We start from the raw sequence: 26,800 nt of genomic DNA, 5'->3' as shown, positions 1-26,800 counted from the left end.
CGAACAAACAGGCATTCGACACTTAGGGGCCTTGACGAAAAGCCTCTTCAAAAACAGTACAATAAGGAAAAGCCTTTCAGCAGCACAAACTGCGTTCTCAGTGTCAGATGTATTATTACACTGGTCGCAAAAACTAGTTGCAATTTTTAATCAGTATTTTTGTGACTAGTTTGTAATTTTGCAAACTGACCCATCTACCAGTTTGTCAGTTCACAAAGTTCCAAATTGGAGTGGGATGCAATCTGACCTACCTCATTAAAACTCATTAGATAGGTCGCAAATTGCGACTCAGTATGATTGGTCACAATCGGACAGATGGTGGCCTGCAAGCTTAGCAGAACCCTCATGTCTATGATTGCTCTTAAATAAAGAAATATTTGTTTAATGCAGCTCATTTGTGTTAATGAACCGCAACGGTTTTTCTTAATAAAACCGGTTTTAGAAAAAAAAAGTTTTGTTTTTTTAAAAAGTTTCACTGAGAGTCAGCAGTGGTCCCTGGACCATTGTCTGCTCGCCCTGAAACGTTTTCAATATTCACAAAGACAATGGGTTTTGCATTTGAGTATCACCCCAATTTATGGGGAGGAGGCAGTGGTTTTTCAGTGGTCTGCAACCAGCATTGCCGTTGCAGATAACTGAGACATTGCATGCCGATTCTGTATTTGTAAGGTATATCTCCAACACGCCCCTCCCAAATCCCATTTTGTGAGTTGGTAAAACTTCACCAGCTCTTACAATAGGATTTATCAATTGCAAAAACCTATTTTGTGGTCATGAACTCCGATTCGGAGTGTTTGTGACAGAAACAATGGCCCCTAGATCTGGCCCTGAATCCTTATCCTGATCCCAACGGGTGGATTGCTAATATCCCTCATCAAGAGTCCTCATCCTCTAATTTAGGGGCCAATTATGATCGCGGACGGACTTGAGTCCGTCCGCGACCCCTGAGGAGGAGGGAACGTCCGCAAGGGCTGTGGCGTTCCCTCCGAGCATATTAGGATGTGACCGCCAGGGTGGCGGTCACATCCTCTATCTTTAACATTGCGGCGGGTGCAGCTTCAAGCTGCACCCGCCGCAAGGTTAAAAATGCATACATCACATTTGCATGCACAAAGCGGCAGGCACCGCGCAGTGCCTGCTGCTTTGAGCACGCAAATGCAGGGGGGTACTATGGTACCCCCCATGTGCACCCCCCACCCTCCCTTCACCCAGGGGGCCCGCAACGGGCCCCTGAAGTGAAAGTCCGTATGCTTTTCTAGGGCGGAAAAGCCGCCGCGGAAAAGCATGTCTGTCACACCATTCTAATATGGCTGGTGGTGTCTGATAGACACCGCCAGCCATGTTAGAGCTTTTCCGCCGCGGTCGGAAGGCGACCGCCCGGGAAGAGCTGCGGACGGAATTCCAGACCCACCAGCCATCCTAATATGGCGGTGGGTCTTTGGAGGCTCCGCAGCGGTTTTTCCGCATCCTCCGGGCCGGCGGTGGCTTCCGCCGGCCCGGAGGATGCGGAAAAACCTCTATCATAATCGGCCCCTTAGTTGGTTAGATTTACCTGTGATTGCAGGTGATTGCTACCAGCACCCATTCTGGGCTCTGGGACTCATTTTTAATCATCGCCCTGACCAAAGCAAGAGAAAGAACACCAGAAAAGGGAGAATGAAGGAGGAACAGAAAGACAGGAAAACAGTGACAAAGGGAGAAGTAGGGATGAAAAGAGGAGAAAGAAAATGTAGCATGGTGGGAGGAGGCATGAGGTGAAATCAAAATGAGGCAGCCATACTGTCTGTCAATCCTGGCATTAGGCAGTGCAGTGGAGGGCTCCTAAGAAAAACTTTAGGCTCCTGCTCCTATTTATTTAAATATTTAGTTTACAAATGAACCACTGCTTATATCTGCCTACTCTTCCTAATCTTGCAGATAATCAGAGACACTAAGCTGATTATCAGAGCAACTGGAGCTTCACAAAGTCCATTTCTGTTTTCAGAAAGTATACGCTGCTCAAATTGATCACTGTGCAATTCGTAGGGGGTTTTCAGACATTTTCAAGCGAGTCCTAAGGCTAAGCATTCATGGTAATGGAGATAAACAAATATTATACCAAATCAATAAATGTGTGCTTCTAGTGGATGATGTTATGTCTCTTTCAATGCTTTTCTAAAAAAGCTGGCAAAGTTTTAACAAAGGTGGCATTTCATTTCTTACTCCAACCCTCTTCAAATACTTTGATGGGAGCTCAAGAAAACTGGGTTTGCTGGTGATTGACAAGTGGTGTTGGGGATGCTTACAGTTTTTTATTGTGAGCTACTGTAGGCGTATACACTACCCTGCATCCCATGCCTTTTTCACCTTTGCACTATGACTTTGCGGTGAAGGATCTATAGATTATGTGGAAATCAACCATTGCCAAAGGAGTGGGCCAGCATTACCTGTTGGACCACAGCCTATCCATGAAGACCAAAAGCACCCCTTAGAGATGCTGATGCTGCAGTGTACTTTATCAGTGATTGATGCTTGAACACCTGGGGACAGCAAGCATTCGAATCCAGGTCTAGATACACATTTGTAGTTAGGGATGCAACAGAGTGAATACATTGTGACGTGAGTGTTTGCACCTATGATTGTAGAAGGCTGTGGATATACCCTCCCTGCTGCATCCCATCAAATTTATTGTGCTCTGCCCCGCCTTCATGAAGGAGGACCAATAAATCAATCAATCAATCAGTAAACTTGTAAAGCGCACTACTTACCCGTGAGGGTCTCAAGGTGCGGGGGGGGGGGGTGCTGCTACTGCTCGAAGAGCCAAGTCTTGAGGAGCCTTCTGAAGGTGAGCAGGTCTTGGGTCTGCCTCAGATGGGTAGGGAGGGTGTTCCAGTTCTTGGCGGCGAGGAATGAGAAGGATCTGCCGCCGGTGGTCATTCGTTGGATGTGTGGGATGGCGGAGCTGGCGGGTGGGGGTGTAGAAGTTGAGTCTGTTGTTCAGGTATACTGGTCCGGTGTTGTGGAGTGCTTTGTGTGCGTGGGTGAGGAGCTTGAAGGTGATCCTCTTGTTGATGGGGAGCCAGTGCAGGTCTCTTAGGTGGAGGGTGATGTGGCTGCGCCGAGGGGTGTTGAGGATCAGGCGGGGGGATGCGTTTTGGATGCGTTTCAGTCGTTGTAGGTGTCTGGTCTGGATTCCTGCGTAGAGTGAGTTGCCGTAGTCCAGTCTGCTGCTGATGAGGGCTTGGGTTACCGTTCTTCTGGTTTCGGTCGGGATCCACTTGTAGATCCTGCGGAGCATCCGGAGGGTGTTGTAGCAGGAGGAGGAGATGGCGCTGGCCTGCTTAGACATGGAGAGGGAAGAGTCGAGGACGAATCCTAGATTGCGTGGTCCGTGGGTGTTGGTGCTGTTCCCATTGTGGTCGGCCACCAGGAGTCGTCCCAGGCAAAGGGGGTGGGGCCGAGGATGAGGACCTCCATCTTGTCCGAGTTAAGTTTCAGGCGGTTGCTCCTCATCCACTCGGCCATGGCCTTCATGCCTTTGCGGAGGTTGGTTTTGGAGGTGTGCGGGTCCTTGGTGAGGGAGAGGATGAGCTGGGTGTCATTGGCGTAGGAGATGATGTTCAGGTCATGCTGGCAGGCCACTTGTGGGAGGGGGGCCATGTAGACGTTGAATAGGGTCGGGCTGAGGGATGAGACCTGGGGCACTCCCCAGATGATGTCGGTGGCTTCGGATCGGAAGGGTGGGAGGCGGACTCTCTGGGTTCTGCCAGAGACGAAGGACGTGGTCCAATCCAGGGCCTTCTCCTGGATTCCGGCTTCTTGTGCGGCGGCAGACCGTGTCGAAGGTGGCTGACAGGTCCAGGAGGATGATGGCTGAAGTTTTGCCGTTGTCTAGATGGCGTCTGATGTCGTCTGTGGTGGCTATGAGTGCAGTCTCGGTGCTGTGGTTTCGTCTGAATCCGGACTGGGATGGGTCTAGGATGTGGTTGTCTTCGAGGTGGCGGGTCAGCTGCATGTTGCCGATTTTCTCAATTACCTTTGCTGGGAAGGGGAGCAGGGAGATGGGCCGGAAGTTCTTGAGGTCCTTGGAGTCTGCCTTGGGCTTCTTGAGGGGGGCGTTGATTTCGGCGGGCTTCCTGCTTTCCGGGAATGTCGCAGTGTCGAAGGAGATGTTGATGCCCTTCCGTAGTTGGGGTGCGCTGGTTGCGTCTGCTTTGTTGAATACGTGGTGTGGGCAGGGGTCTGACGGAGATTCTGAGTGGATTGAGTTCATGACCTTGCGTGTTTCGTCGTCGCTGACGTAGGACCAGGAGGCCAGCTGGTTGGTGCAGGTGGCGTTCGGAGTGGGGTCTGCTGTGGTCGGGGTGGACGAGCTGTAGAAGTTGTTGTTGATGTCCGTGATCTTGCGATGGAAGAAGGTGGCCAGTGAGTCACACAGATCTTGCGAGGGCGGGATGTCGTTGGTGTTAGCGTTGGGGTTGTAGAGTTCCTTCACAATGTTGAAAAGCTCTTTGCTGTTGTTTGCGTTGTTGTCCAGGCGGGTCTTGAAGGAAAATCTCTTGGCTGTTCTGATGAGTTGGTGATGTCGGCGGGTGGTGTCCTTGTGGGCTGCGTCGTTGTCCGGTGTGCGGTCGTGGAGCCATTTCTTCTCCAGTTTCCGGCATATGTGTTTGGAGGTCTGGAGTTCTTCGGTGAACCAGGCGGCTTTCTTGCTGGAGTGTTTGTTGGAGGGTTTCTTGCACGGGGCGAGAGTGTTGGCGCAGTCGTCGATCCACTGTCTGAGGTTCCGGGTGGGGCGTCTGGGTCGGTGGGGTCGGTGGGTGTGTTCTGGGCGAGGGTGGAGGTCAGCTGTTCTTCGGTGACTTTGCTCCAGCAGGGCAGCATTTGGGTGCAGTGGTGTGTGGTTGGTTTGTTGAAGGTGAAGTGGATGCAGCGGTGGTCGGTCCAGTGGAGTTCGGTGGTGTGGTTGAAGGCGACGTGAGTGCCTGTGGAGAACACGGGGTCGAGCGTGTGGCCGGCGGCATGGGGGGGTTCGGTGACGAGTTGTCGGAGGCCGAGGTTGGCGAGGTTGTCGATCAGGCTGGTTGAGTTGGCGTCGTTGTTGTTCTCGAGGTGGAAGTTCAGAAGCAGCTTAGTCAGACCCCACCCCAAAAAGAGTGATCCAGCCTGCAATGCAAACTGCATTACACCTATTGTTCATTGTAACTACTACTGTATTGATCTTGTATCTCTTCTTCTTTAGGGTAATTGATCTGCTCCAGAATCCAGCGCAAAAGTCACCATTCAGTGAAATCGTCTCGTCGTTCCAACTTCATCTGTCTTCTTAAGAAAAAAAAATCTGCTGCAAGCAGGATCTCCATAAATGATTTCTAGCAGAATGTCTTCAATGTCAATGGTTCGATCGTCTTCATCCCCGGATACATCAAGATCTGGCATTGTTTCCAGTAAGAAATATTGTAATTTGTTTCCAATTGTTTCAACATCAAATTACACGAGCATAAGATCACAAAAACAATAAGTGCAGGTACCCAATATATTTCCTAAGAGGCCACTTCCCACGTCTGCCTCTGGCACCGCCCCTTCTTCTGGCATTACCTACTTTCAAACTTGAGGCCTCTCAAAGGTGGGTGAAAGTTGCAAGTAAGTCCATCTTCCTGACCTGACCTGAGTAGCAAGTAAGTCCATCTCTCTTGAGAAAGATTTGTGAGGTTATTCCCAAAAATATTCTTAAAAAATATGATAAAATAGGAAAATGGGCTCCTGTGAGAGTAAAGCACAGTCACAATTAGGGTGCATTGGGGCACCCACCCCCACGAGTACCACTGCCACTGCAAGTGCTGCAGTAATCATAGCTACACCTTTGAGTGTCAGAGCTTGTACTGTTGTAGCACTGATGTACCTTGCAGAGAGGGAGGCTACCATAATCTCTCAAGAGGGATGCATCATTACCCCTGGAAGTGTATCTGCATTGCTCAGTAGCAAGCAGGCCTCTGCAGTAGTGAGTTTCTGCACGTAAACATGTCCCTTCAAAGTACTGAAAGCAAAATTGCTTTTTCTATGTGGACACGCGCCAAAAAAGAGCAGTGCACTTGTTTAAGAGACTCGCAGTTGTAGCGGTGGGTATCTTTATGTGGGGGAAGGAGGCGAAATGCATCTCTGAAAACACTTTGAATGCATTGTTTGTCTAGTCTAAAAGTAGCAGTGATATTCACAGTGCAGTAGAAATACCCGGAAGTGTCACATCCAATAGATCACCCACAGCATGGATGCCACCCAAGCCTCTGATCTGCTGAGCTTGCAAGGCTATCATAAATACCACTGGTGATGGTAGGAAGATACTGCCTCTTGTTGGATTAGGGGTATTTAAAAATGCTTCTCTAAAGATGGAGAACCAATGACACAACTGATCAGGGCAACCAATGGGCGCACACATTTCTGCAAATTCTCTTACGCGGATGGGAGGATTGGCACTCTGTGCCAGATGTTCATAAGATCATTCAGAAATTTGCTTTTCCTTTTCCTTGCAGGCAGGTTCTTTTCCCCTCTCATGCTCACTTCCTTTAAAGCACCAATACATTTCATTAATCTGTCAACATTCCCTCCATCTGTTGCAAGAATGTTAAAATAACAGCATGGAGTAATACAAAAAAGTCTCCGCCAAGATCATTTGCAATATCAACAAAATTGGTGAAAAATAATAGTTTCAACGCTTGCAGGCGAGAATTTTTTTCTGAAATGAAAATTTAGCTTTTTTCTCTAGAAGATTTTAAAAATAGCTCAATGCAGCGCAGTAACAAAATAAAATAAATATGGCTCTGGTGCTGCATTGTTCCTCTGTGCTAGTGCACAACAGGCATAGTGCAAAAACGTGTGCCTGCCGTCTTTGCATTGGGTTTCTACTGGTAGGGTACAGTTCTAGTACAACCTCCTATGCTCAGACATTTTTTAACATTCCACACATTAGATGTGTGCTGTACAGTTCAGCACACATCCAATGAACGTGATGTTTGGAGTCATTTAAACATTTCTCCTGCTTAACCCTGTTTTAAGGATGCATTATTATCTGACACAAAGCCAGATTTGACAATCTTTGTAGATCTTGCTTTGTATCAAAAACTATTCGAAGCAAGGGAACGTCGAAGGAACACCCCATGTATGGACCCCTGAATGAAAGTAGCACAAAGCAATGCAAAGCATTATTTGTGCTACTCCATAGAAAGCAAATACCTTATCAACACTTTATGCCACTTTTGGTGCCTTTGCAGCAGAACAAGCGGGCATATTTACAAGCCCCTATCGCCACCTGAACATCACTTTTACCGACGTTCCTGTGGCGCTACGGGCTTGCCTTTATTCACAAGGCGTTAACGCGGCTTAACGCCGCCTTGTAAATAAAGCACCCTTTCACGCTAAACTTAGCATAAAAGGGGTGGGCAATGGGTGTTGTAGTGGGTGTTCCATCGCAACACCCATTGATTTTGATGCTGCCCCATATTTACAAGGAAGGCAGCGCGAAAATTAAGACCAGAGAAAATCTGGTCTTAAACAGGCAAAACGAGGAGAAATGCTTTATTTCTCCTTGTTTTTGCTGTTTCTATGTGTGCTGCTTAGTACAGCACACAAAGAAACAGCAAATCACCATGTACGATTGTGTATGTGCAGGAGTGTGTCCCTTCCAGCACGTAAACAATCGTTTTTAAAAAATGACGATATGCAACTTCCATGTGACGTTTCACATCGCCATTTGTGGTTATTTATGTGCAGGAAGGGACACCTTCCTGCAGATAAACAATCATTCCCTCAATGCAGGCACCCATGCACTACAGTGCAAGGGTGCCTGCGTTGGTGCTAGGTAGTTTAATTTAGTGCCAGTGCTAGGGGAAACGCTGGGGAGCATTGTATCTTTGTAAATACAGCGCATCCCTGCGTTTTCAGAATGGCGGAGCGTGGCGTTAGCAAGTTTTACTTAACGCCACGCTCCGTCAATCTGTTGTGCATATGCCCCAAAGTCTTCGTAACTCCTCCACGTGAACATTGAGCATCAATGGTGTATGAAGCAGTGAGCAGAACAACAAGGGTTCAGTCCTGACTTATCTCTGTTTAAACAAAGGGCCTGAGATAGAGAAAGATGGATCTAAATTATTTCATGTAAAGCATCAGCCAAATAATATTCCCCATGAGTGTGAATTCCTCTTCAGGATTCTCCTCTATGGAAATTACTCTTGTCATGATGGCAGTTCTTCCGGTAGAGAATTTTGCAGTGAACATTGCACTTTTGTGAAAAATTATGCGACTACTGTGATCCAGATAGATGGCAGAAAACGACCACCGCCATCTCCTGCCTGTTTCGCGACTCGTTGCAAACACTGAGATCATATACAAATCCTGGATGAATGATTGTGACCCTATAGAGTAGATAGGGGTGCAATAGATCCTTTCACTGATCACTAAACACATTTTGGCCATTTAAGTGGACAATGACAGAGATCAGTGATTCAGGGCCAACTACGCGCTATACATTGTTAATGCCTTTACATTGCCCGTTGACGCTTTTCCCTCTTGGTAGAGCAGCCTTTCTCCCAAAATAAGTTTTGTTTGTACTTTTTTCACCAGGAACAAGGGTGTCGTCGCGTCCATCTGCACCACGCTCTGTAGTGAACTCTGCAAAATCTGGAAGAGAAACCAAGTCTGTAGTGTCAGGTAAAGTGACATAAGTTACCTATATGTGTATCCATGTCTCTTTGTGCGATGTGACCTAGTAGACATGAAAGTCAAAAGCAACATTTGTTTTGGGGGATCTGTAGAATAAATACACACCATTCTGAGTTTCATTGCTTCCTCAGGCCACAGGTGAGAGGAGATATTGAGGTCTCCATGAGTTGAAACTCCACTGTAGAAAGCCCAAAGCTCACTTTAGTCACTGGTTTGTCTCTGACTGCCCATCAGGCTCTCTATTCCCCACTTGCATTTCAATCTCTCGTTTCTACCCAGTAGAATTAGGCTCAGGTAGGGGCCTAGTGTTAGTTTACCCTTACATTGTGCTGGTTCCTGCTCCTTATGAGGATGCTGAAACTGGCTTGTAGCCATTTCTGCAATAACACGACTGTGCAGCTGTATGCCAGACAGCGGCGGCCGGCACAATTAAACGCGGTGCGGTGGCGAGGTGGGAGGGGGGAACTCGACAGATGACGGAATAGGTATAATTTAATAAATAAATAACACCTATTCCGTCGTCTGTCGGCTTCCCCTCTTGCCGTGCTCTGCCCCCCCCCCCCCCCCCAAGGCCCGGACTGGCCGTTGCGGGCACTGGGAAATCCCCCGGTGCGCCACAAGGGTAGGGGCCGGTTTTGGGCCCCTGGGGGCCGTTTTTGTTACAGGGACGCTGCAAAAACGGCCCTGTAACAAAATCGGCCGAAAACCGGCCTTGGCAAAGAGCGCAAATATCTCCGCTATATCTTATACTCAAGCTCGTGCTGTGCAGGTTTTTGATCATATTTTGGCCTACATGTCTCCTTCACAGATGCACCTGTGAGATATTTTCAGGGTCGCTGTTGTCCCGTCCCACCAGGGGTACAGATTCCAAATCTAAAGAAAGCAGTGGGCAAAAGTCAGGCTGCCTGAGATGCCTACATGTTTTCAGACCCTCAGACTTGGTATTTCTTTTTAACGCTAAAATCTGAGCCTTCAAAGAAGGCTGATCACAATGCATATAAAACTAAGAATTCATGTTGGTTGAGAATTCTGGTTGATTGTTAACAAGGTCACTCCTAATTCAATACAGGAATCCATTACATTTTAGACTTCCCTCCAATGAGGATATATCTCAACACCATGAGCGTATTTTCATGAGTATTACAGTACTTCTTTCGTTCATCAGCTATGGAGCTTCCGATACCTTCCTCTGTGGAACCAAGGATTCTAGGGGACTCTTCTGTACTCTCTAAGATTCTACCTGATGATGGCATCCAATATTGTGTCTTCACGAGCGTTAGGACCCATTCAAAATCTGATGGATGGAAATGCTCTATTAAATCTTAGCCACTAGTAATTAGCCAGAACCACATTCAGTGCCTCATTTTCTTACTCCCTGTGCCACTTCCGATAGGCTCCAACCTCTGATCTTTGGGGTCGTTTTTAATAAGAAGCAAAGCCACGCCTCTTCAAGATAAAATCCAGAGGTGGATTTAGAGTTTTGCAGATGCAGGACATCTTCCAAAGATTGTCGGATGCTCCGTCCACCCTGCTGTAAATGTATGCCCACTAAACACGGACAACAGGATATCTGCCAAAAGTCTAAATCCACCCCAAGTTCTATTAAATGTATTTTTACTAGTGGTCACAGCCTACTCCTGGACCTCTAGTGCATTTCAAAGCATGAGCTGGCTCCTTCCTCTGGGATAAAATGACCATAAAAATTTCATATCGTTTAAATGAAGAATTAGTTTGTCTTGTTGCTGCCACCAAAGGTGAATGCATACAACTCTTAAATACTAAGGGGCTCCCATGGCAACATGCTGGTGATAGCGCTCTGGAGGGATTGCTTGCCATAAGGGAGGACGACCATAGCATATGGGAGGGGGCTAATCATGACAAAATGGTGGTCCTATGGAAAGAGTAATCATGACAAAATGGTGGTCTTATGAGAGGGGGTAATCATGACAAAATATTGGTCCTATGGGAAGGGGTAATCATGATAAAATGGTGGTCCTATGGAAGGGGGGAATCATGACGAAATAGTGGTACTAAGGAAGGGGGTAATCATGACAAAATGGTGGCCCTATGGAAAGGGGTAATCTTGACAAAATAGTGCTTTGGGAGGGGGTAATCCTGACAAAATGGTGGTCTTATGGGAGGGGTAATCATGACAAAATGGTGGTCCAATGGGAGGGGGTAATCATGACTAAATGGTGGTCCTATGGGAAGGGGTAAACATGACAAAATGGTGGTCCAATGGGAAGGGGTAATCATGACAAAATAGAGGTCCTGACATACTGCAGTAGTTTTGATATAGGGGTCACTCAGGCTATACGCCTGGCATTAAGGGCAATATTGTATGTAATGTTTGACTTAAGGCAGAGCTCAGGGCATATGAGGGCACTCATGACAAGGTTTTGGCTTTGGCATCCATTTATGAACTGGTGGTGACTGAGAAGAGTCTGAGAGAGTTGAGTGAGAGAATGATGCTGTGTTTTCTCACCCAGACATTAAACAGGACAGAAGCAGCCCCTGCTCCTTCAGTGCTCCCTAAATGGGGTGGTGGTGGGTTTGCTATTAGCCTTATTGCCCTTACCTGCAGAACACTAATGGATTTTGATTCCCCAACTGTGTTATGAACCCTCGCCTGCGGCTCGGGGGTATAACTATATGGAAGATAATTAGCAACCTTTGTTGCCTGCAGGTAAGGGAAACTATTCCTAATTATTAGTCTGTCACCTTTGTATGATTGGGTCTTGGAGTGTCACATAAATCACTTAAAACCATGTATTTTTCTGCCTCTTACCTCTTACAGCCCTCACAGATGATAGTCGCCGAGAGGAGAAGAACCCCTTCAAGATCCCTCAAGACAGTCAAATTGTGTCATTCAGAGATAAAGAAAGAGCGAAAAAGAAGGCTGTATGTATGAACTCATTACTTGCTTTGAAAGTGTCTCACTTTATGCTAATTTATTCAGCAGGGCTGCTCTTGCTGCCCACTGGTCAGCACTGGAGTGACTTTACACATGTGCCAAATAACTTTGCATAATTGACCACTAAAGAGTGAGGACTGATGTAATTAGCTGATGCTCTAAAATAGGGCTCCCATCCATTCGCCAGAGCATCAGACATTCCCTCTCCAGGTGTCTTTGTCTTTCCCTGCAACTAGACCATCCTTGAGGACTGGAGAGTGAATATTTACCCTGCATTACATCCAGGACATGTAGGCAAATTGGCCTCAAAATAACTGCAGCAGTGGAAGTGACTTCATGTGCTCTTTAAAATAATAAGGGCAGTAAAAGTGGCATTACATGCTCTATGACCAAACTTCATCACAAGAAGTGACTTCGGACAAACTTTGACAAATTAAGTCCAAGTCAGGCCAATCTATGATTTTTATTTAATACATAGGGAATATTTCAGAATATTTCATGGGGAGGGGTGTTAAATGAATAGTGATTTATATGAGGTACATAATCCATCTACGAAAGGTAGCAGATTCACAAGTAATTGCTATGCTCATTTGTAGGTTGAGCCTAGGGGCAGCGCGCATGCGCTGCTCGCTCTGCGATCTTGCTGTACTAAGAGTATGCACTAGAAGCCCTGCCCACTCTCCGCCCATATTTGTCAGTGGCTTGGGTCATTTGTAAATGCTGGCTTCTGATTCGTAAATAGACTTGTTAGTCCCTCCTTAGTACCGCCTTGTCTGTATTTGTTACCGCCCATAACAACTTGACCTTTTACTTGGCTTGTTACACGGTCTGCATTGTAAGTGGGTGAGCACTATTTTGTTTATTGACACTGATGGGGACAATGGCGGCTGCTTTTGCTGTTGAGCGCTCCGGCCCTCAAACTTGCATGCTGAGCGCGGCGCCCACTTTAGGGACACTACGCTCTGTTTATTTATTTATTTTTTAAACTTTAATACTGAGCTCGGCACCCGCTTCAGGGACACCACGTTTGGTTTTATTTTTGTTGTTGTTGAAACTTTACTAATGAACGCAGTGCACGCTTCAGCGACACCACGCTCTGTCTTTTTTAAAACTTTAATAGTGAACGTGGCGCCCGCTTCACGAACACCGCGTTCTGCAATACCATAGGTATTGCTTTTGCAAAACTTTTAACTATTGGTATTGTAAATGACAATGCCTTTTAATGTTATAAATGGCATTGCCATTTACAATGCCAATAGCTCAAAAACCCTCAATTGCGAGACCTATTGCATTGTAAATACTTGTTAAAGTTAGGTAATTAGTCTGATTAGACCACATAAGTGCAAAATAGGCGACAGGGGCCTCGAGAAGCAGACAGCAGTTGCCACCCCAAATTAATGCGCCTTAGCTGCCATAAGACAGACGACCGTGCTCAGCATGCATAGTGCCAGGAGCACTCATTGCCTGCTACCGGATGAGCCGAGACATGTCCCCAGTGTGGTAAGAGGGCAGGTAGAGGTTAGATACTTGAGGTTTTTTTCACGGTAGATATCAAATCTCTCCTCGTCAGTAGCTGATCTTTGATGAAAGGCACTCGTTGAATCAAAGAGATGGACAAGAAGGTGGATCCTGCCAACTGCATTATAGTTGCCATATTTTCTCAACCCTCCTTCCCGACGAATGCCCTCAGACAGCCTGGATTTCGCCCTTGTCCTTGATACAACTGCAGGTACCTAAGTGGGGTCCAGTTCTGTTCTCACCTGAAAATCTTTCATAGTTCCAGTGCTTAATTTGAACTGGTGAGGGCCGCCGGCACTAATTTTTGTGGACTGGCTCTTATTATTCTTCATCAGATTAGGGATTGCAAGAGAGGGAAAACACACAGATCGGATGGAGGAAGAGAAAGATGGAAAAAACCATCACAAATGGAGAAGGCAGGAGCAAGAAAAGGGGACAGGCAGTGTCTGGTATTGAATTAAAGAGACATGAGGTGGATTTAGGACTACCGGCCTCGGAATTTGGTGCACCTACTGATGGCCTATGACCTTTCTAGCTCAACCATTGACTGAACTTCCACCAACCCGCTAGACACCTGTGCTCCTCTTCACTTGCCCTTGGACACCCATCACATTCGTCACAGCCACAGCGGTGGCCGCTCCTTCTCCTACATCACTTCCAGTACCTGGAAAGACCTCCCCTTCCAGCTCAGCACAGCCCCCTCGCTGGCAGACTTCAGAAAGAGACTCAAGACCTGGCTCTTCGACTGAGACACAGCACCCAGATACCCCTGGGAGTGACAGCATTGCGCTTTACAAAGGTTGTTTGATTGGTTGAGTTGCACCGGCCTCAGACTTCTGGGCAGAGCTTTGTGCACTGGCACTCTTTCTTTCACAAAGAAAGATCTGCAAGGTTCCACCCGGTGTCTTGTCACATTAGGTCATATAAAGATATTGAGTGCATCAGAAAACCCTTGCCTGTGCTGAAAAAGGAAGCATTCTTTTGTTCAGAAGAGTTTTTGTCTGTGTTTTTTCTGTGCAGTTAAATGGCCCTCTAACAAGAAAAAGGTGCAGTTGGGGGTACATTTTTAATGTGCATAAATATAAACACCTATTACCATTTTTGGGGATGATGAGAAATCTTTTTTTTAAACTTTAGATTTTCTTACTTATAGTTTTAAAAGACCAGTTCCATTTTCAAGGAGTAGTGAATGAATGAGTCGTGACTCACCCATTACATTGAGTTTGCCAGTCTTTAGGAATCAAAAATCAGAATTTTAGTAGGCACACACCCATCTCTGTTTTATTGTTTCGGGTCATTAGAAAGTTATTAGAATTTATAGAGTTGAGTCAACCAATGAGGAAAACAGCTGATTTAATCATTAAAGTACTTTGGGGCCAATTCACAGAGGGCCTCCACACTCTAGGTGGAGGCCCCGCGGTCGTGGCAGGACCTCTGTACCGCAGTTACCCATTGCAGGACCCCGCCACGAGTCCCCGTTCCACTGCCACGACTGCGGGGCCTCTGCCAAGAGTGTGGAAGCCCTTGGTGAATCGGGCCCGATATGTTTTTGCATCAAGATCACACAGGCATGCTCTTGCAGGAGGATTAAAATGGACTTCTAACACTGAGGACCTGAGTTAGATCTTGGCGAATGGGATACTCCGCCACAAGCATGCGGGATAATCTGTCCGCCGTATTAAAATTCCATTATATCCTATTGCACTTGGAAGACGGTGGACGGGATGTCCGTCAAGTCTGTGATGAAGTATCTCAGCCACCAAGATCTAAATCAGGGAGTGAGTCTGCTATTGTTTGAAATAAAAAATTGCATAATGGCTCAGTGAGCTAGGTGCTCTTTGTGACATCTGGTGCAACCTTGAGGTCAGGAGTATGAATCTGTGACCCTACCTGAAGTAGACAACACCTTGTTAGACATTCCTATTGATGATGTCTTCATAGTGATAGTGGCATGTATAATACATCTTGCTGTGTCTCTACATCATTCTAATTATCTCATCTTATGGAAACCTGATGGTAGCTTTTTTCTGAAGAGTAATATATTAGCGGACCCTGTCTGAATATTTTTACTATGTACACAACTATTAATGAAATAATACAGTATTCAAGATCTCTGGTTGACATATTTCACATACACACACATATATAATATTTTAAATTACATAAAAACTACAATAGAAGGTTTTGAAAAAAGAAGCAGGGAAATTAAGCAAATGTACTTGCATGTCTAAGTCAGGTCACATTTTAGAAAGGACCACTCTCTTACTTCCATCCTTTTAAGATCTTTGATTAATGTGTGATCCGAAACTGTCCCCTTTTTCGTTGCTTTTTCAATGCACGTACCCTGTTCCTTGTGCCGACCAAAGAAATATAGCTAAACTCATGTTTAAAATGGGATTCTAACCACCCTGGAATAAAACTGTTGTAAAGTGGACAGAGAAATACAAACAAGTTGGTCAAAATATTGTTTGAAATGTGTTTTATCTCAGTATAGCAAATAGACTTTCGTAGGTAAACAATATAGTTTCACAAAAACAATTGCTCAGTGATCTAATAAAGACAACTATTTGTTGTAGGAGATTGTAGAATTGGACCAGCCTTCATGTGCAGGCCCCTAAGTTGCACCTTCAAATTATGTAGGATCACATTTTTTAATTTGGGTGAATTTATGTGAGGGAGTAGACAGGAAAAGACTAGACTATAGTGATTTAGGGTGTGGATTCTGGCATAAACCTTTAAGAAATTGACGGAGACGACCGGTTTGCAGTTTAGCACTTAGATGAACCCAGCAAATAGTGGGTGATTGCAACGCCATGCACATATTAAAAAAGCCATCCTCCCAGAGTTGGAAACAATGATTTGCTCTGATGCACATTTTTCCTTCTGATGTCCACTTCACACATGCACTATTGGATCTGCCTTCCTTTCCTGCTAAAATGTAGCAAGCATTGGTGTGACAACTTTGAGTGGTCACAAAAGTAGATTTAAGGCTATTATTTGGTGGCAATCTGGCATCTTTTGGGTTTTATTTTGGGGGGGGGGCGTAATTCTGTAACTAGAGTGTACCCAAGAGTCATGTAAAATACATTTTTAAGAACCTGTTATTCTGTAGAATTCAGGGAATTGGGGGTAGGGTTCATGTTTTTTCCCTCAAGTATTTTCACAAATCATTCTCTCCCTGCCTTGCCATTTCTCCACTATCTATTCAGCATGTGCTAGTTGCACTTATTGTGTACACATTTCCTCTTTGTTTCTCTGTTAATGCTGCTATGTATATTTTGTTGTGATTTGCATATTTGGTCAGAGTGCTCCGAGGAAGAGTGTCCAAGCCCCATAAACATAGGCCCAAATGTAAATCAAATACATAGGGTTTGACTAAGCAAAATTGTTATTTGGGATTTTTTTTTATGAATTTGACTAATATTTAGAATCACTCTTCTGTAAATAGCTTGTTCTAAATCATTTGAGAACAGTTGGCTGAGTAAATATTCCTGATGCAGAGACAGGTTACTTGCGTCACCGTTTGATTCTCTTTGTAAAAAAGTTGCCCAGTTTTTGGCTTTGTGCCTACTTTTCTTCATTGTAGTGTCATACCCCACAGCACTCGATTAAATAATTCTGTGTTCCTACTCATACAGGAGCGCGATCTGCAGAAGACATTGAAGGTCCACGAGAAGATGACGTATGCCACAAAGATGAACGCGACAATGGCGGGCCTGCGCAAGGAGATCGAAGCAGAGGTGGAGGAGGATGCTCCCACCGAGCAAGCAGTGGTGGTCCAGGAGAGCCCCTCCTGGAAATTAACCATGACTAGAGGTGAAGAAGTCTTGCTTCAGTAGAGTGTAACATCACTACCTGCACATAATGAACAGTTTGGAAAAATGTAATTTGTGACAAAATATTTTAGTGCCAAAGTTGTAGCATTATACCTCTTGCACACAAAAAAGCTGATAACCTTTGTGGGATAGACTTTTTAACAAAAACAGTCTGCTATTCATTGGCTAACTTTTCAATGGAAATTAAGGACATTTGTGAAACTTTTGCCTTGGGAGAAAGGAGACACCAGGCAAAATAGCAGCACCTACTCCCTTCCTGCTTTCAGTACAAAGGAATTGTGCGGGTATCTTTGCAGTTTCAAGGCATTGCATATCCTTGCAGGAAAAAAAGAATCTGTAGATTCATTTGAAACTCATAAAAACATCAGGCTGATGTTTTTATGAATTTCAAATCAATCTACAATAAAGTGAAGAAAAGCTACTGGATCTTGCCAGAAGTTGACATTTTCAAATTGTCTTGTACCTCATTGTAACATATTGTCTCTTCATTTCATATGTAGTGCAGCTCTGTTTTTGTTCTTGTATATAATATCTTGCTGGTGAGGAAGGCATCTTCGGTCAGGGGGTTCATACAGAGAAATGCACACAAGGATAAACAAAATATTATCCAGCAAAAAAATACAATTAGGGTAATAAACGGTGAGGGTGCTTTGGTAGCTTTGTAGGTCCGCTGCCCATTTTTCAGATTTTAAGGCTGTGCTTAGCTAGCATTGGATTCCTCTAAGGAGTGGAGCCTCTCACTAGCAGACCCTGATCCATTGGGAATTTCCTGACAGAAAGCACAATGACGCGGCTTATTAATATTTATAAAGGGTAGGCACATAAGGGTTTACTATGCATGGGTTTTTCAGAATAAGATTCCTGTAAGAATTTGATGATTGGAAAATTTGAAAGAATTTCTGGGGAAAAGGTGATTTTCAACGCTGCGTTAACCATGTGTGGGATTTCAATGCAAGCGGAACAACGCTTGCCTTAACCACGCATATGCCTTAACCACGCATACGAGTGGTTAAGGCAGTCAACATTCTAGATGCTGAGCGGATGGGCGGGGAGAGGAACAAGAAGGATAAAATACGAAGGACTGGGGCGCGGACTGGTGAGTAGGGCCGGGGGATGGGTGGGGGGGGGTTGAAGTAGTTTTTAGGGCTGGGAACTGATTTTGAGGACTCAGGGCAGGGGGGCTGAGGTCAGGGCAGGGTAGTTTTTAGTGCAGGGTTTTAGAACTCCGGGTGCGGGGAATGGGGCAGATTTCAGGGCTGGGGACCAGTTTTAGGGCTCAGAGTGGGGGGCTAGGGTCAAGGTCGTTTTTTGGGCTGGGACTGAGTTTTAGGGTTCAGGGGATAGGGTTGGGGTAGTTTTTAGGGCTGGGGCGGATAGATTGAAGGGCTGGGGGCTGGGTTTTAGGGCTCAGGGCGGGGAGCTGGGGTGTGATCTTTACCACGTATATACATTTACCAATCATGCCTTTACAACAAAATTCATTGTAAAGGCATTCATGGTAAAGACGCGGTCGTTGTTAAGAACGCTTTGAGGCATTTGTGGTTCAGCGAGTCGTTCATCTGTCATACAACCACTTGCCAGTATTGGGTATAAGATTTGTGCAGAATTATATTGAACTCTTTGAAGAATTAATTTGCAAAGTTCACCAGTTCCATACAGCAGTATATTTTGCTTTCTTTCTTTGTTGTTTTATATTGTGATGTTTCTCTTACGGTGTGATACGTTATGTTAATGCCGTAAGTAAAGAAAATCCAGAGGTTGTAATAGGAGTGGCTGAAACTTTCCCTTGTAAGCTGATGAGGATAAAGAGGTTGTGTCGCATTCCTTCACTGTCTTCCCTTCCAAAGTACACTTACCCTGCGTGGGTGACGTTTGTTCTATTAGTCGGGGTGCATACTATCCCGACATGAGCACAGCAAATTGCATAAAGTAATGGAATGCAGCTGCAAGAACACATCCCCAACATCTGTCAAGGGAATGTTTCAAACAATCTCATCACGATCATGGTACTTGAATATCATATGTAAAACCATATTGAAATGAAATGAAATGAAAAATTCCACTTATATAGCGCATAACCACCCGGAGGCCTCGCAGCCACCATATGTTGCATCATAATGTCTCATTTTGTGTTGCATGAATTGCGATGGCACGTACTCAAGAGAAGGAGTGAATGGAACATGAGCAGTGCCATTATGTTCTGTCGATTTGGAGTTTGTCTAAAAAGTCATCTTTTATCTTTCCTTGAAAACAAAGGACACGGTTAAACTCAGCAATTGATAATATGGTGTGGCTCAGCGGCCAGAGCGGCTGGATACAGAGCGTGGGGCTCACGGTTCGATCCCCAGCATCATGTGACTCTGGGCAATAGCTCACTAACAGCCTGATTCATGTAGCTAATAGCGCTCGCAAAAGGGCCAGATTCTGAGAATCTGGCCCTTTGCGAGTGCGATTTTTGCATTTGGTATTCACAATCCCAAATGCAAAAATCGCTATTTAAGAAATCGCATATTTGCGAGGAATGGCATTTAAGGAATCTCTAATAGAGCTGCTATTCATGACACAAAAAAAAATTGCGATTTTACACTTTTGGGCCGCTATTTACCGAGAGGTCAGACCTCTCGGTAAATAGCAAAAACTCAGAAAAATGCTTTTAAAAGCATTTTTCTAAGTTGCATGTTGCACACACACATGTCCTTTGGACATGTGTGTGCGCAACACCTGTTCAAATGTGCATTTTAGGGGTGCTACAGGGTGTCCTTTGGACACCCCTGGCACCCTTCAAATCGCTATCTGATTTGCGAGTAGCAAATTGCTACTCGCAAATGAGGGATACTCCCCATTTGCAAATAGAGAACATGTAGGAATCGCTATTGATTTAGCAATTCCTACATGAATGCCGTTTTGCGTGTCCTCAATAGCGAGTCGCTATGATTCGCTATTAGGGCCACGCAAAACGGCCCGTACATGAATCAGGCTGTAAATCTCCCCGATGACCCCCAGTGCCTGGATACCCTTAGGGGTGATAAGCTGCAAGAGCTGCTGACTCCGGAGCGCGGGGCTCACGGTTCGATCCCCGGTGGCAGCTCAGCATCATGTGACTCTGGGCAATAGCTCACTTAATCTCCTCGACGGCCCCCCAGTTCGTGGATATCTTTAGGGGTGATAACTTTGTGCTTTACAAATGTGGAATTATGTTCCATATAGCAGGATCTTATGCCAAAAAGGTCTCTGCCTCCCATATTGCGTATCACGAGGGATGTTTTGACAAGCACAGCCTCCATCCACTATTAGCCTTCCGCGAAGGTGAGCATTAGTGGCAATATGGAGGCTTGCATCCCAAAGAAGTAAAAAAAAAAAAAAATGTAAATCCAGTATTTGTACAGCGCACAGCTACCCAGAGGCATCCCAGCGCTGGGGGCCATCAGGAAGATTAAGCGAGCTATTTACCCAGAGTCACATGGTGCTAGGCTGACCTGCCACTGGTGCCTGGGATCGAACCGTGAGCCCCAGCGTCTGGTGTCCGACGCCCTGGCCGCAGCACCACACCTCTTCCCGCCAAATCAAGATCTTCTACATTGTGGGGCTGCACACAAAGTCATGCACATTTCTAAATTTCTCTGCAACAGTATCCAACACCCCATTCCTAACCCAGTGACTTGAAAAGTTGGACTCTTTTTCAAAAAACTTCTCAGTAAAGATTCTAAAATGTTATGACAGAATATTCTGTTAACCTCAATGAATCCTTTAGATGAACTGTGCGGTGAATGATTGGGAGAGACAATAACCAGATAGACAAAAACATGGCTGATTCTGAGAGAAGGAAGATGCAGGTATCATTGTAGGTCAAAGGCTTCACAACAAAAGTTTAAAAACATTTTTTTAAAACACTAAACTCGAAAATAAAATCTAGAAGGCCACAGACCACATACTTTACCTTACATTAAGAACGAGGTAGAAAAAAGGTTTACAATGAACCAAGAAATTCAACTTCAGTTGTAATTGCTTCTGTAACTCTAATTTCTGACTTTGAGACTAACCTATACTTTGGCCACAGCCCTTTATCCCTTACCCCAACACTGAGCCTGAACCTAAGCACATCCCTGACAAAACCCTTGCCAGATCCTGACCCAAACCCAACTCTACAACAAGTAGCAGCTCCACTCTCTGACACCAGTGTGCTATTTCTAATATTAGTCTTGACCTTGCATTCCAACTTCACAACCACTTTTAAATGTAAATTCAAATATTTCATATGTTTTGCCTTTAAATTTTTTGTTTTTCAAGACACTTACTTTAGCATTTTAGCTATCATCTTAAAAGCAGGAGCTCTTCGATCAAAATTCCTAACTTTTATGTCATTATTAAGGCTCATGTTCACAAGGATTCAAATTAGAAGCAAATTAGGAGATGCTTAGAACTTCCCACATTTAGACCAGCTGTTCTTTACTGCACTCACTGACGTTTGTACTGAAGCACAAATGAAGATACCAGGGCCCATATTCCAGATAGGGCGCTCTGCCATGGTCTGCACCTCAGCACACCGTTAACTAGGTGCATAAGGCGCTGATGGGGACAGTGCACTGTGGAGCAGATTTACAATAACTGGCACATCCCTGCTTATCAGCAGGGATGCGCCAGTTATTGTGCATCACCGCAGAAACCTCTTGCGCCACCATGGATGCACCGCATTTACAATGCGACGCACCATGGCACAAGAATAGACAGATGCGTGACGCATCTGAAGCCCTAAAGGTGACGCAGTGCTGGAGTTGTGTCGCAAGCGTGACACAACTCCAGCACTGCTTGGGGGCGCCCTATTCTTGCTGTGCTGCAACACTACTTACACCTGCTGCAAGCAGGCGTAAGGTTTTGACGCAGCAGGGACATAAAAGTGTCTCAGTGAAATCTTGTAGATTTCACTGCGTCACTTTTACGGGGCTTCCTTGCGATGGAACGCACACCCTGCATACATTATACCTGATGCAGGTATAATGTAGCGCAGGGCTTTACAACGTGAAGCATCTCACTACATGCGTCACGTTGTAAATATGTCGCATTGTGGAGCATTGTTTACGCCGCCGCTGCGTCACAAAAGTGACGCAGCAGCAGCGTAAAAGTGCCGCAAGGGGCTTGTAAATCTGCCCCTGTGTCTCATTGAATGTACTGTCCCCAGAGCAGGCATGAACTTGTGTATGCCCTGAGGTCAGCACATAAATGATATACAAACCAGCTGTTTAACCCCGCTGGGCCACCTTTCACTGTGCAGGTAGCACCTGGCCTGCATTTCAAATGGGGACAGAGATCCACAACAAATGAGTGCAGTGAGTGACTGCATCCACCTGCAAGGGATGTCTTGAGTGAGTCCATTCTACAGTCTTCCTACTTCAAGTAGCACCCACATGGGGGTGCACTGACTGAGCTCCATTTGTTTGTGGGGCCCAATCAATGCTCCAGCTGACAGCTTCTTTGCCTCTGTACCCATGTCTATATTAATGCTTCGGGCGCAGATCCTAAGTGTTTTATCATTTCCATGGGACCACTCCCCGATGCAAATGAAGGAACACCCTCTTACGATCACAGGAACTCTACATGTTCACCGGCGTGACCTGTCTTACAGACAGGGTCATGCAAGAGTCTGCAGCCCTTTCTATAATACCAACACAAATTTTCCCTGCTGCTTCTTTAAAATATTAATGTGCACATATAATTCACATAGGTTTACCCAAGTGCATTTCCAGCTTATCTTTGGTTCCAGTTTCTGAACAGATGCTACAATAGCAAATGTAAATGTCCAGCCATATCCTGATTTTATCTAGAGGAAATCTCTTTAACTCGTGCTCTGAGACTTACATTTGTTTATTTTGGGACCCCAAAATGGCCGGTCATAATGTTTTGCATGCCTAGGATCAGATTGTATTAGAAGGAGAGCCCTGCCTACACATTTAATTATGGTCTGACCTAGGAAACCACCACTTAACTAAATGTGGACGTATTTCCTACAAAAAAACTTTTTACCTTTAAGTCCTTAGTGATCATATTAATAAAGTTTTTTTGAGACACTACTGACTTCTTTTTAAACCCCTCACCACTCACTTAATTTAATTTTCTCTCACACAACACTGCCTTTACCCACTAACCCGCTCCGCAGTAGATCTGGCGTCGAAGCACATGAAAGAGACGCTAGGTCTCTTTTGTGGGGCCCGATGATGAAGCATGTCATCACTAGGTGGTGAGTGAGGGCTTTCCTTAACGCCTTAAGTGAAGACGTTTATTCGCTCCAATCCGGTGGTCTGTTACTACCTGGGTACACTCTTGCTTTGTTGATCTGATGCATACCGGGGTATAAGAGTGTCCCAATACTCTCCCTGCCTCTCTTTTTGTTGTGACATACTTAGCAGCGCACAGCTGTGAGAGTTTCTCAAATTTCAAGCCTACCCTGTTCGGCTTATTTGAGTTATTTTAAACATTGTATTTCTCACTTTAGTTTGGTCACCATGTCGAACCTGGGACTAACATACTCGGAGTCAGAAATAGCAGACATCCTGACTGACTCAAATTTATTTGCCGATCCTGCAGTCTCCCAGGTAATTGCCCACACCTCGGAATGGGAAAAGCTCACTGAAGTCAAACGAGAGAGAATACGTACCATCCTTCATGGTACCATTTTGAAGCAATATCTGATGAAAAACGCAGCCCCAAAAGGGCTACTAGTCACAAATGCCCCCAGAATTTTCCTAAATGACGCTACCTTTAGGAAGGATTGGGCCATGATCGCGTGGCACTGTACCCGTGACTGGCTCGTCCTTATAATTAAGACAGCTCTTAGACTGTCAGAGACCCTACTGATTGAAATTCAAGAGACTGAAGCCCGTTTCAAAACAACAATAACAGGTTTTAAAAAAAAGCTGGAAGAAATCAATAAAGATCTGAATGACTACAAAGAAAACTTGATGCAAGCCAAAGTCACGAAGTTCCAAAAAGATCTAGACAAATTCGAATTTGACAAAATCTATCCATACTCAGTGGCAACCTTCACACCACCAAAAAGAAATTCAACTAGCAACGCTCAATCAGACGAGGATTCGTCTGCTAGCAGTGGTTCGAGTACCGGCTCCTACAAACAAGGGAGAAGGAGGGGCAACAGAGGAAACCGCAACAACAGAGGACGCTCTGCTTTCCACAACCAACCACAAGGGTGGTCAATACCTCCACAGATGCTGGACATGGGACAGCAATTCCCTTTCCATCAACCACCTTACCCAATGATGGGTTGGAACCCGGGCTTCATGCCACCAACCAACTATGCGCCCCAATTCCGCCAGCCTTTTTTAGGTGCTGGCCGGAGAGGCAGAGGGAAGAGAAGAGGGTCCAACCTACTATCGTGGGAGAACACGGACATGGTGAGCAACCACACCCGCAACAAAGAACAACAACCGGGAACGAGCGGAACCTAAGTTTAATAACAAACCTCTCCGACAAAGTTTTGTCATCGGTGGAAACAAAGGTTCTGGAAAAAGGATTAGGCTTTATCCCCACTGCAAGACCTGATAAGTTCCGGCTCCATTGTGAGCTCGGAGCCTTTTTCAGAAAATTGAAACTTAAAGCCTTCTTTGAAGGAAAGGAAGACCCCAATGAGTCTCTGCGAAATGGCGACACTAGCCTTAGACTTAGCTCCACTTTCACGCCACCACCACATACGGTGCCGGCAGCTGTCACAGCTTTTGAGCAGGCAGTTTCTCGAGACCTCGAGAACTGCCAAGATCCAAAATCCTTTAACAATTTCACCGCTGCTGAATACCATGCTTTGCAAGATCTACAGACTGACCAAAACATCACGATAAAACCAGCGGATAAGGGTGGAGGCCTCGTTATCCAAAATACTACTGATTACGACAAGGCATGTCGGCTACTTCTCAACGATAGAAAGAATTACAAACCTTTGACAGCTGACCCCACGGAAGATCTCAGGTCACGGATCACGATACTAGTAAGGAGAGCGGAAGAAGACGGACTCATCTCAAAGAATGAGGCCGATTACCTCAGCGTTAATGACAGTATTACCCCCTACTTCTACACCCTCCCAAAGACCCATAAAAATCGGATGCCACCACCTGGACGTCCAATTGTCTCTGGGATTGGTTCCCTACTGGAACCTCTTTCCCGTTTCTGTGATCATTACTTGAAACCATTAGTACAGAGTACCCCAACTTACCTCAAGGACACGAAGAGCCTCTTGCAACTACTTGAGAACCTGAGTTTCGCTGACAACGCTGTCACTCTAGTTACTCTTGACATTGAGAGCTTATATACCAGCATCCCCTAGGACGACACCATCAAGGTCCTTGAGGCAGCCCTAGACTCTGTTACTTGGAACTACCAAACCTCTAAGGGTTTCATTCTGGAGTGTGCGACATTGGCACTTAAAGAAAATTTCTTCTCCTACGAGGGTGATCTTTACCTTCAGTGTACCGGGACCTCTATGGGTAGTACCTTTGCCCCGAGCGTGGCAGGCCTCTACGTAGCAGATTTTGAGGCCAAATACATCCTGCCTACTAGCAGTCCATTCTTTCAATCAATACAAGTCTGGCGCCATTATATCGACGACGTGTTGGTCCTATGGAATGGCAATGATGAGGAACTTCAGACCTTCTTGACGTGGGTCAATACTTTAGACCCCAATCTGAAATTCACGTACGCCACGAGCAAAACTGAGGCCACATTTCTGGACGTCACCATCAAAGTCTCTGGAAACAAACTTATCACTAAGACCTTTCATAAACCAACTTCTAAAAACAATCTTTTAGAGTATACCAGCTTCCATCCTCGTCCCTTGAGAGAGAATCTTCCCTATGGCCAGTACCTCCGATTGAGACGAAATTGTTCTGAATTACAGGACTTCAAGGCGCAATCTGCTGAGTTAACAACTAAACTTAAAGCCAGAGGATACCCCACCCCTGTTCTGACGAAAGGCTACAAAAGAGCTCGCAATCAGCCAAGGGAAGCTCTCCTTGAAGAAAGGGAGCACACTGAACAAGATATCCCTTTAACTTGTGTCACAACATATAGTACCCTGTCGAACTTTATGAAAAAATCAATTAACAAGAATTGGCGTATTTTGACCAGCACCAATCAGACTTGGGAAAAACCTCTCTTTTCTTTTAAGAAAGGTAGAAGCATCAAAGATGCATTAGTCCACACACGACCAAGACCGAAAACCCAAGAAGCACTGAGATCAGTAACCGATACCTGGAATCTTCCAAGGGTGGTGGGCCACTACCCTTGTGCCAATTGTAGTGTCTGTCACCTAACAACACACTCCAAAACGCTGGCTTTAGAACCAGGCAAGACTTGGACACAACGAGATCACACTAACTGCAACACACAAAATGTGGTCTATCTCATCACGTGTCCTTGTAATCTACGTTATGTAGGGATGACCAGTAGGAAGGTCAAGCAAAGAATTTGTGAACACCGGTCTAATGTGAGATGTAGAAAAGCGACTACTAAAATGAGTAAACACTTTCTTGAATCCAATCACACCACGAATGATATGCACTGGACAGTCATAGAACACATTGGAAATGGCAGTAATATCACCAACCGCCTTTTTGAGAAGGAACAAAGGTGGGTCTATAGACTTGGGACCCACACTCTTGGGCTGAACGATGACATCCCATGGAACTCTGTATTAAAATAAAGTCTAACTGTAGCCTCCCATCTATGTTTCTGCTTCACCAGACTTGCTGCTACTCACTATCATTTGTGATTATTTTGCTGATGCCCTGTTACCTGGTATTCGCAGATTCCAACCAGTGTTTACTCTTAATCACTAATGAAT

At 45.3% G+C, this 26,800-nt stretch overlaps 1 protein-coding gene across 1 annotated transcript in view; it reads left to right on the top strand.

Moving 5' to 3' along the window:
- The window catches only part of LOC144783452 (cilia- and flagella-associated protein 100-like), a 154,276-nt gene that overhangs the window by 38,805 nt on the left and 88,671 nt on the right, over positions 1-26,800 (top strand). Inside the window, exons 2-5 of the mRNA XM_078662426.1 lie at positions 5,222-5,423; positions 8,593-8,679; positions 11,489-11,592; positions 16,762-16,939. Of these exons, the coding sequence (XP_078518552.1) occupies positions 5,342-5,423; positions 8,593-8,679; positions 11,489-11,592; positions 16,762-16,939 (451 nt within the window). The 5' untranslated portion in view covers positions 5,222-5,341. The remainder of the gene's footprint in view (positions 1-5,221; positions 5,424-8,592; positions 8,680-11,488; positions 11,593-16,761; positions 16,940-26,800) is intronic.

Source organism: Lissotriton helveticus, chromosome 9, assembly GCF_964261635.1.
Source record: "Lissotriton helveticus chromosome 9, aLisHel1.1, whole genome shotgun sequence".
In the NCBI taxonomy this organism is placed as follows: Eukaryota; Metazoa; Chordata; class Amphibia; order Caudata; family Salamandridae; genus Lissotriton; species Lissotriton helveticus.
This window is presented reverse-complemented; position numbering and strand designations above follow the sequence as displayed.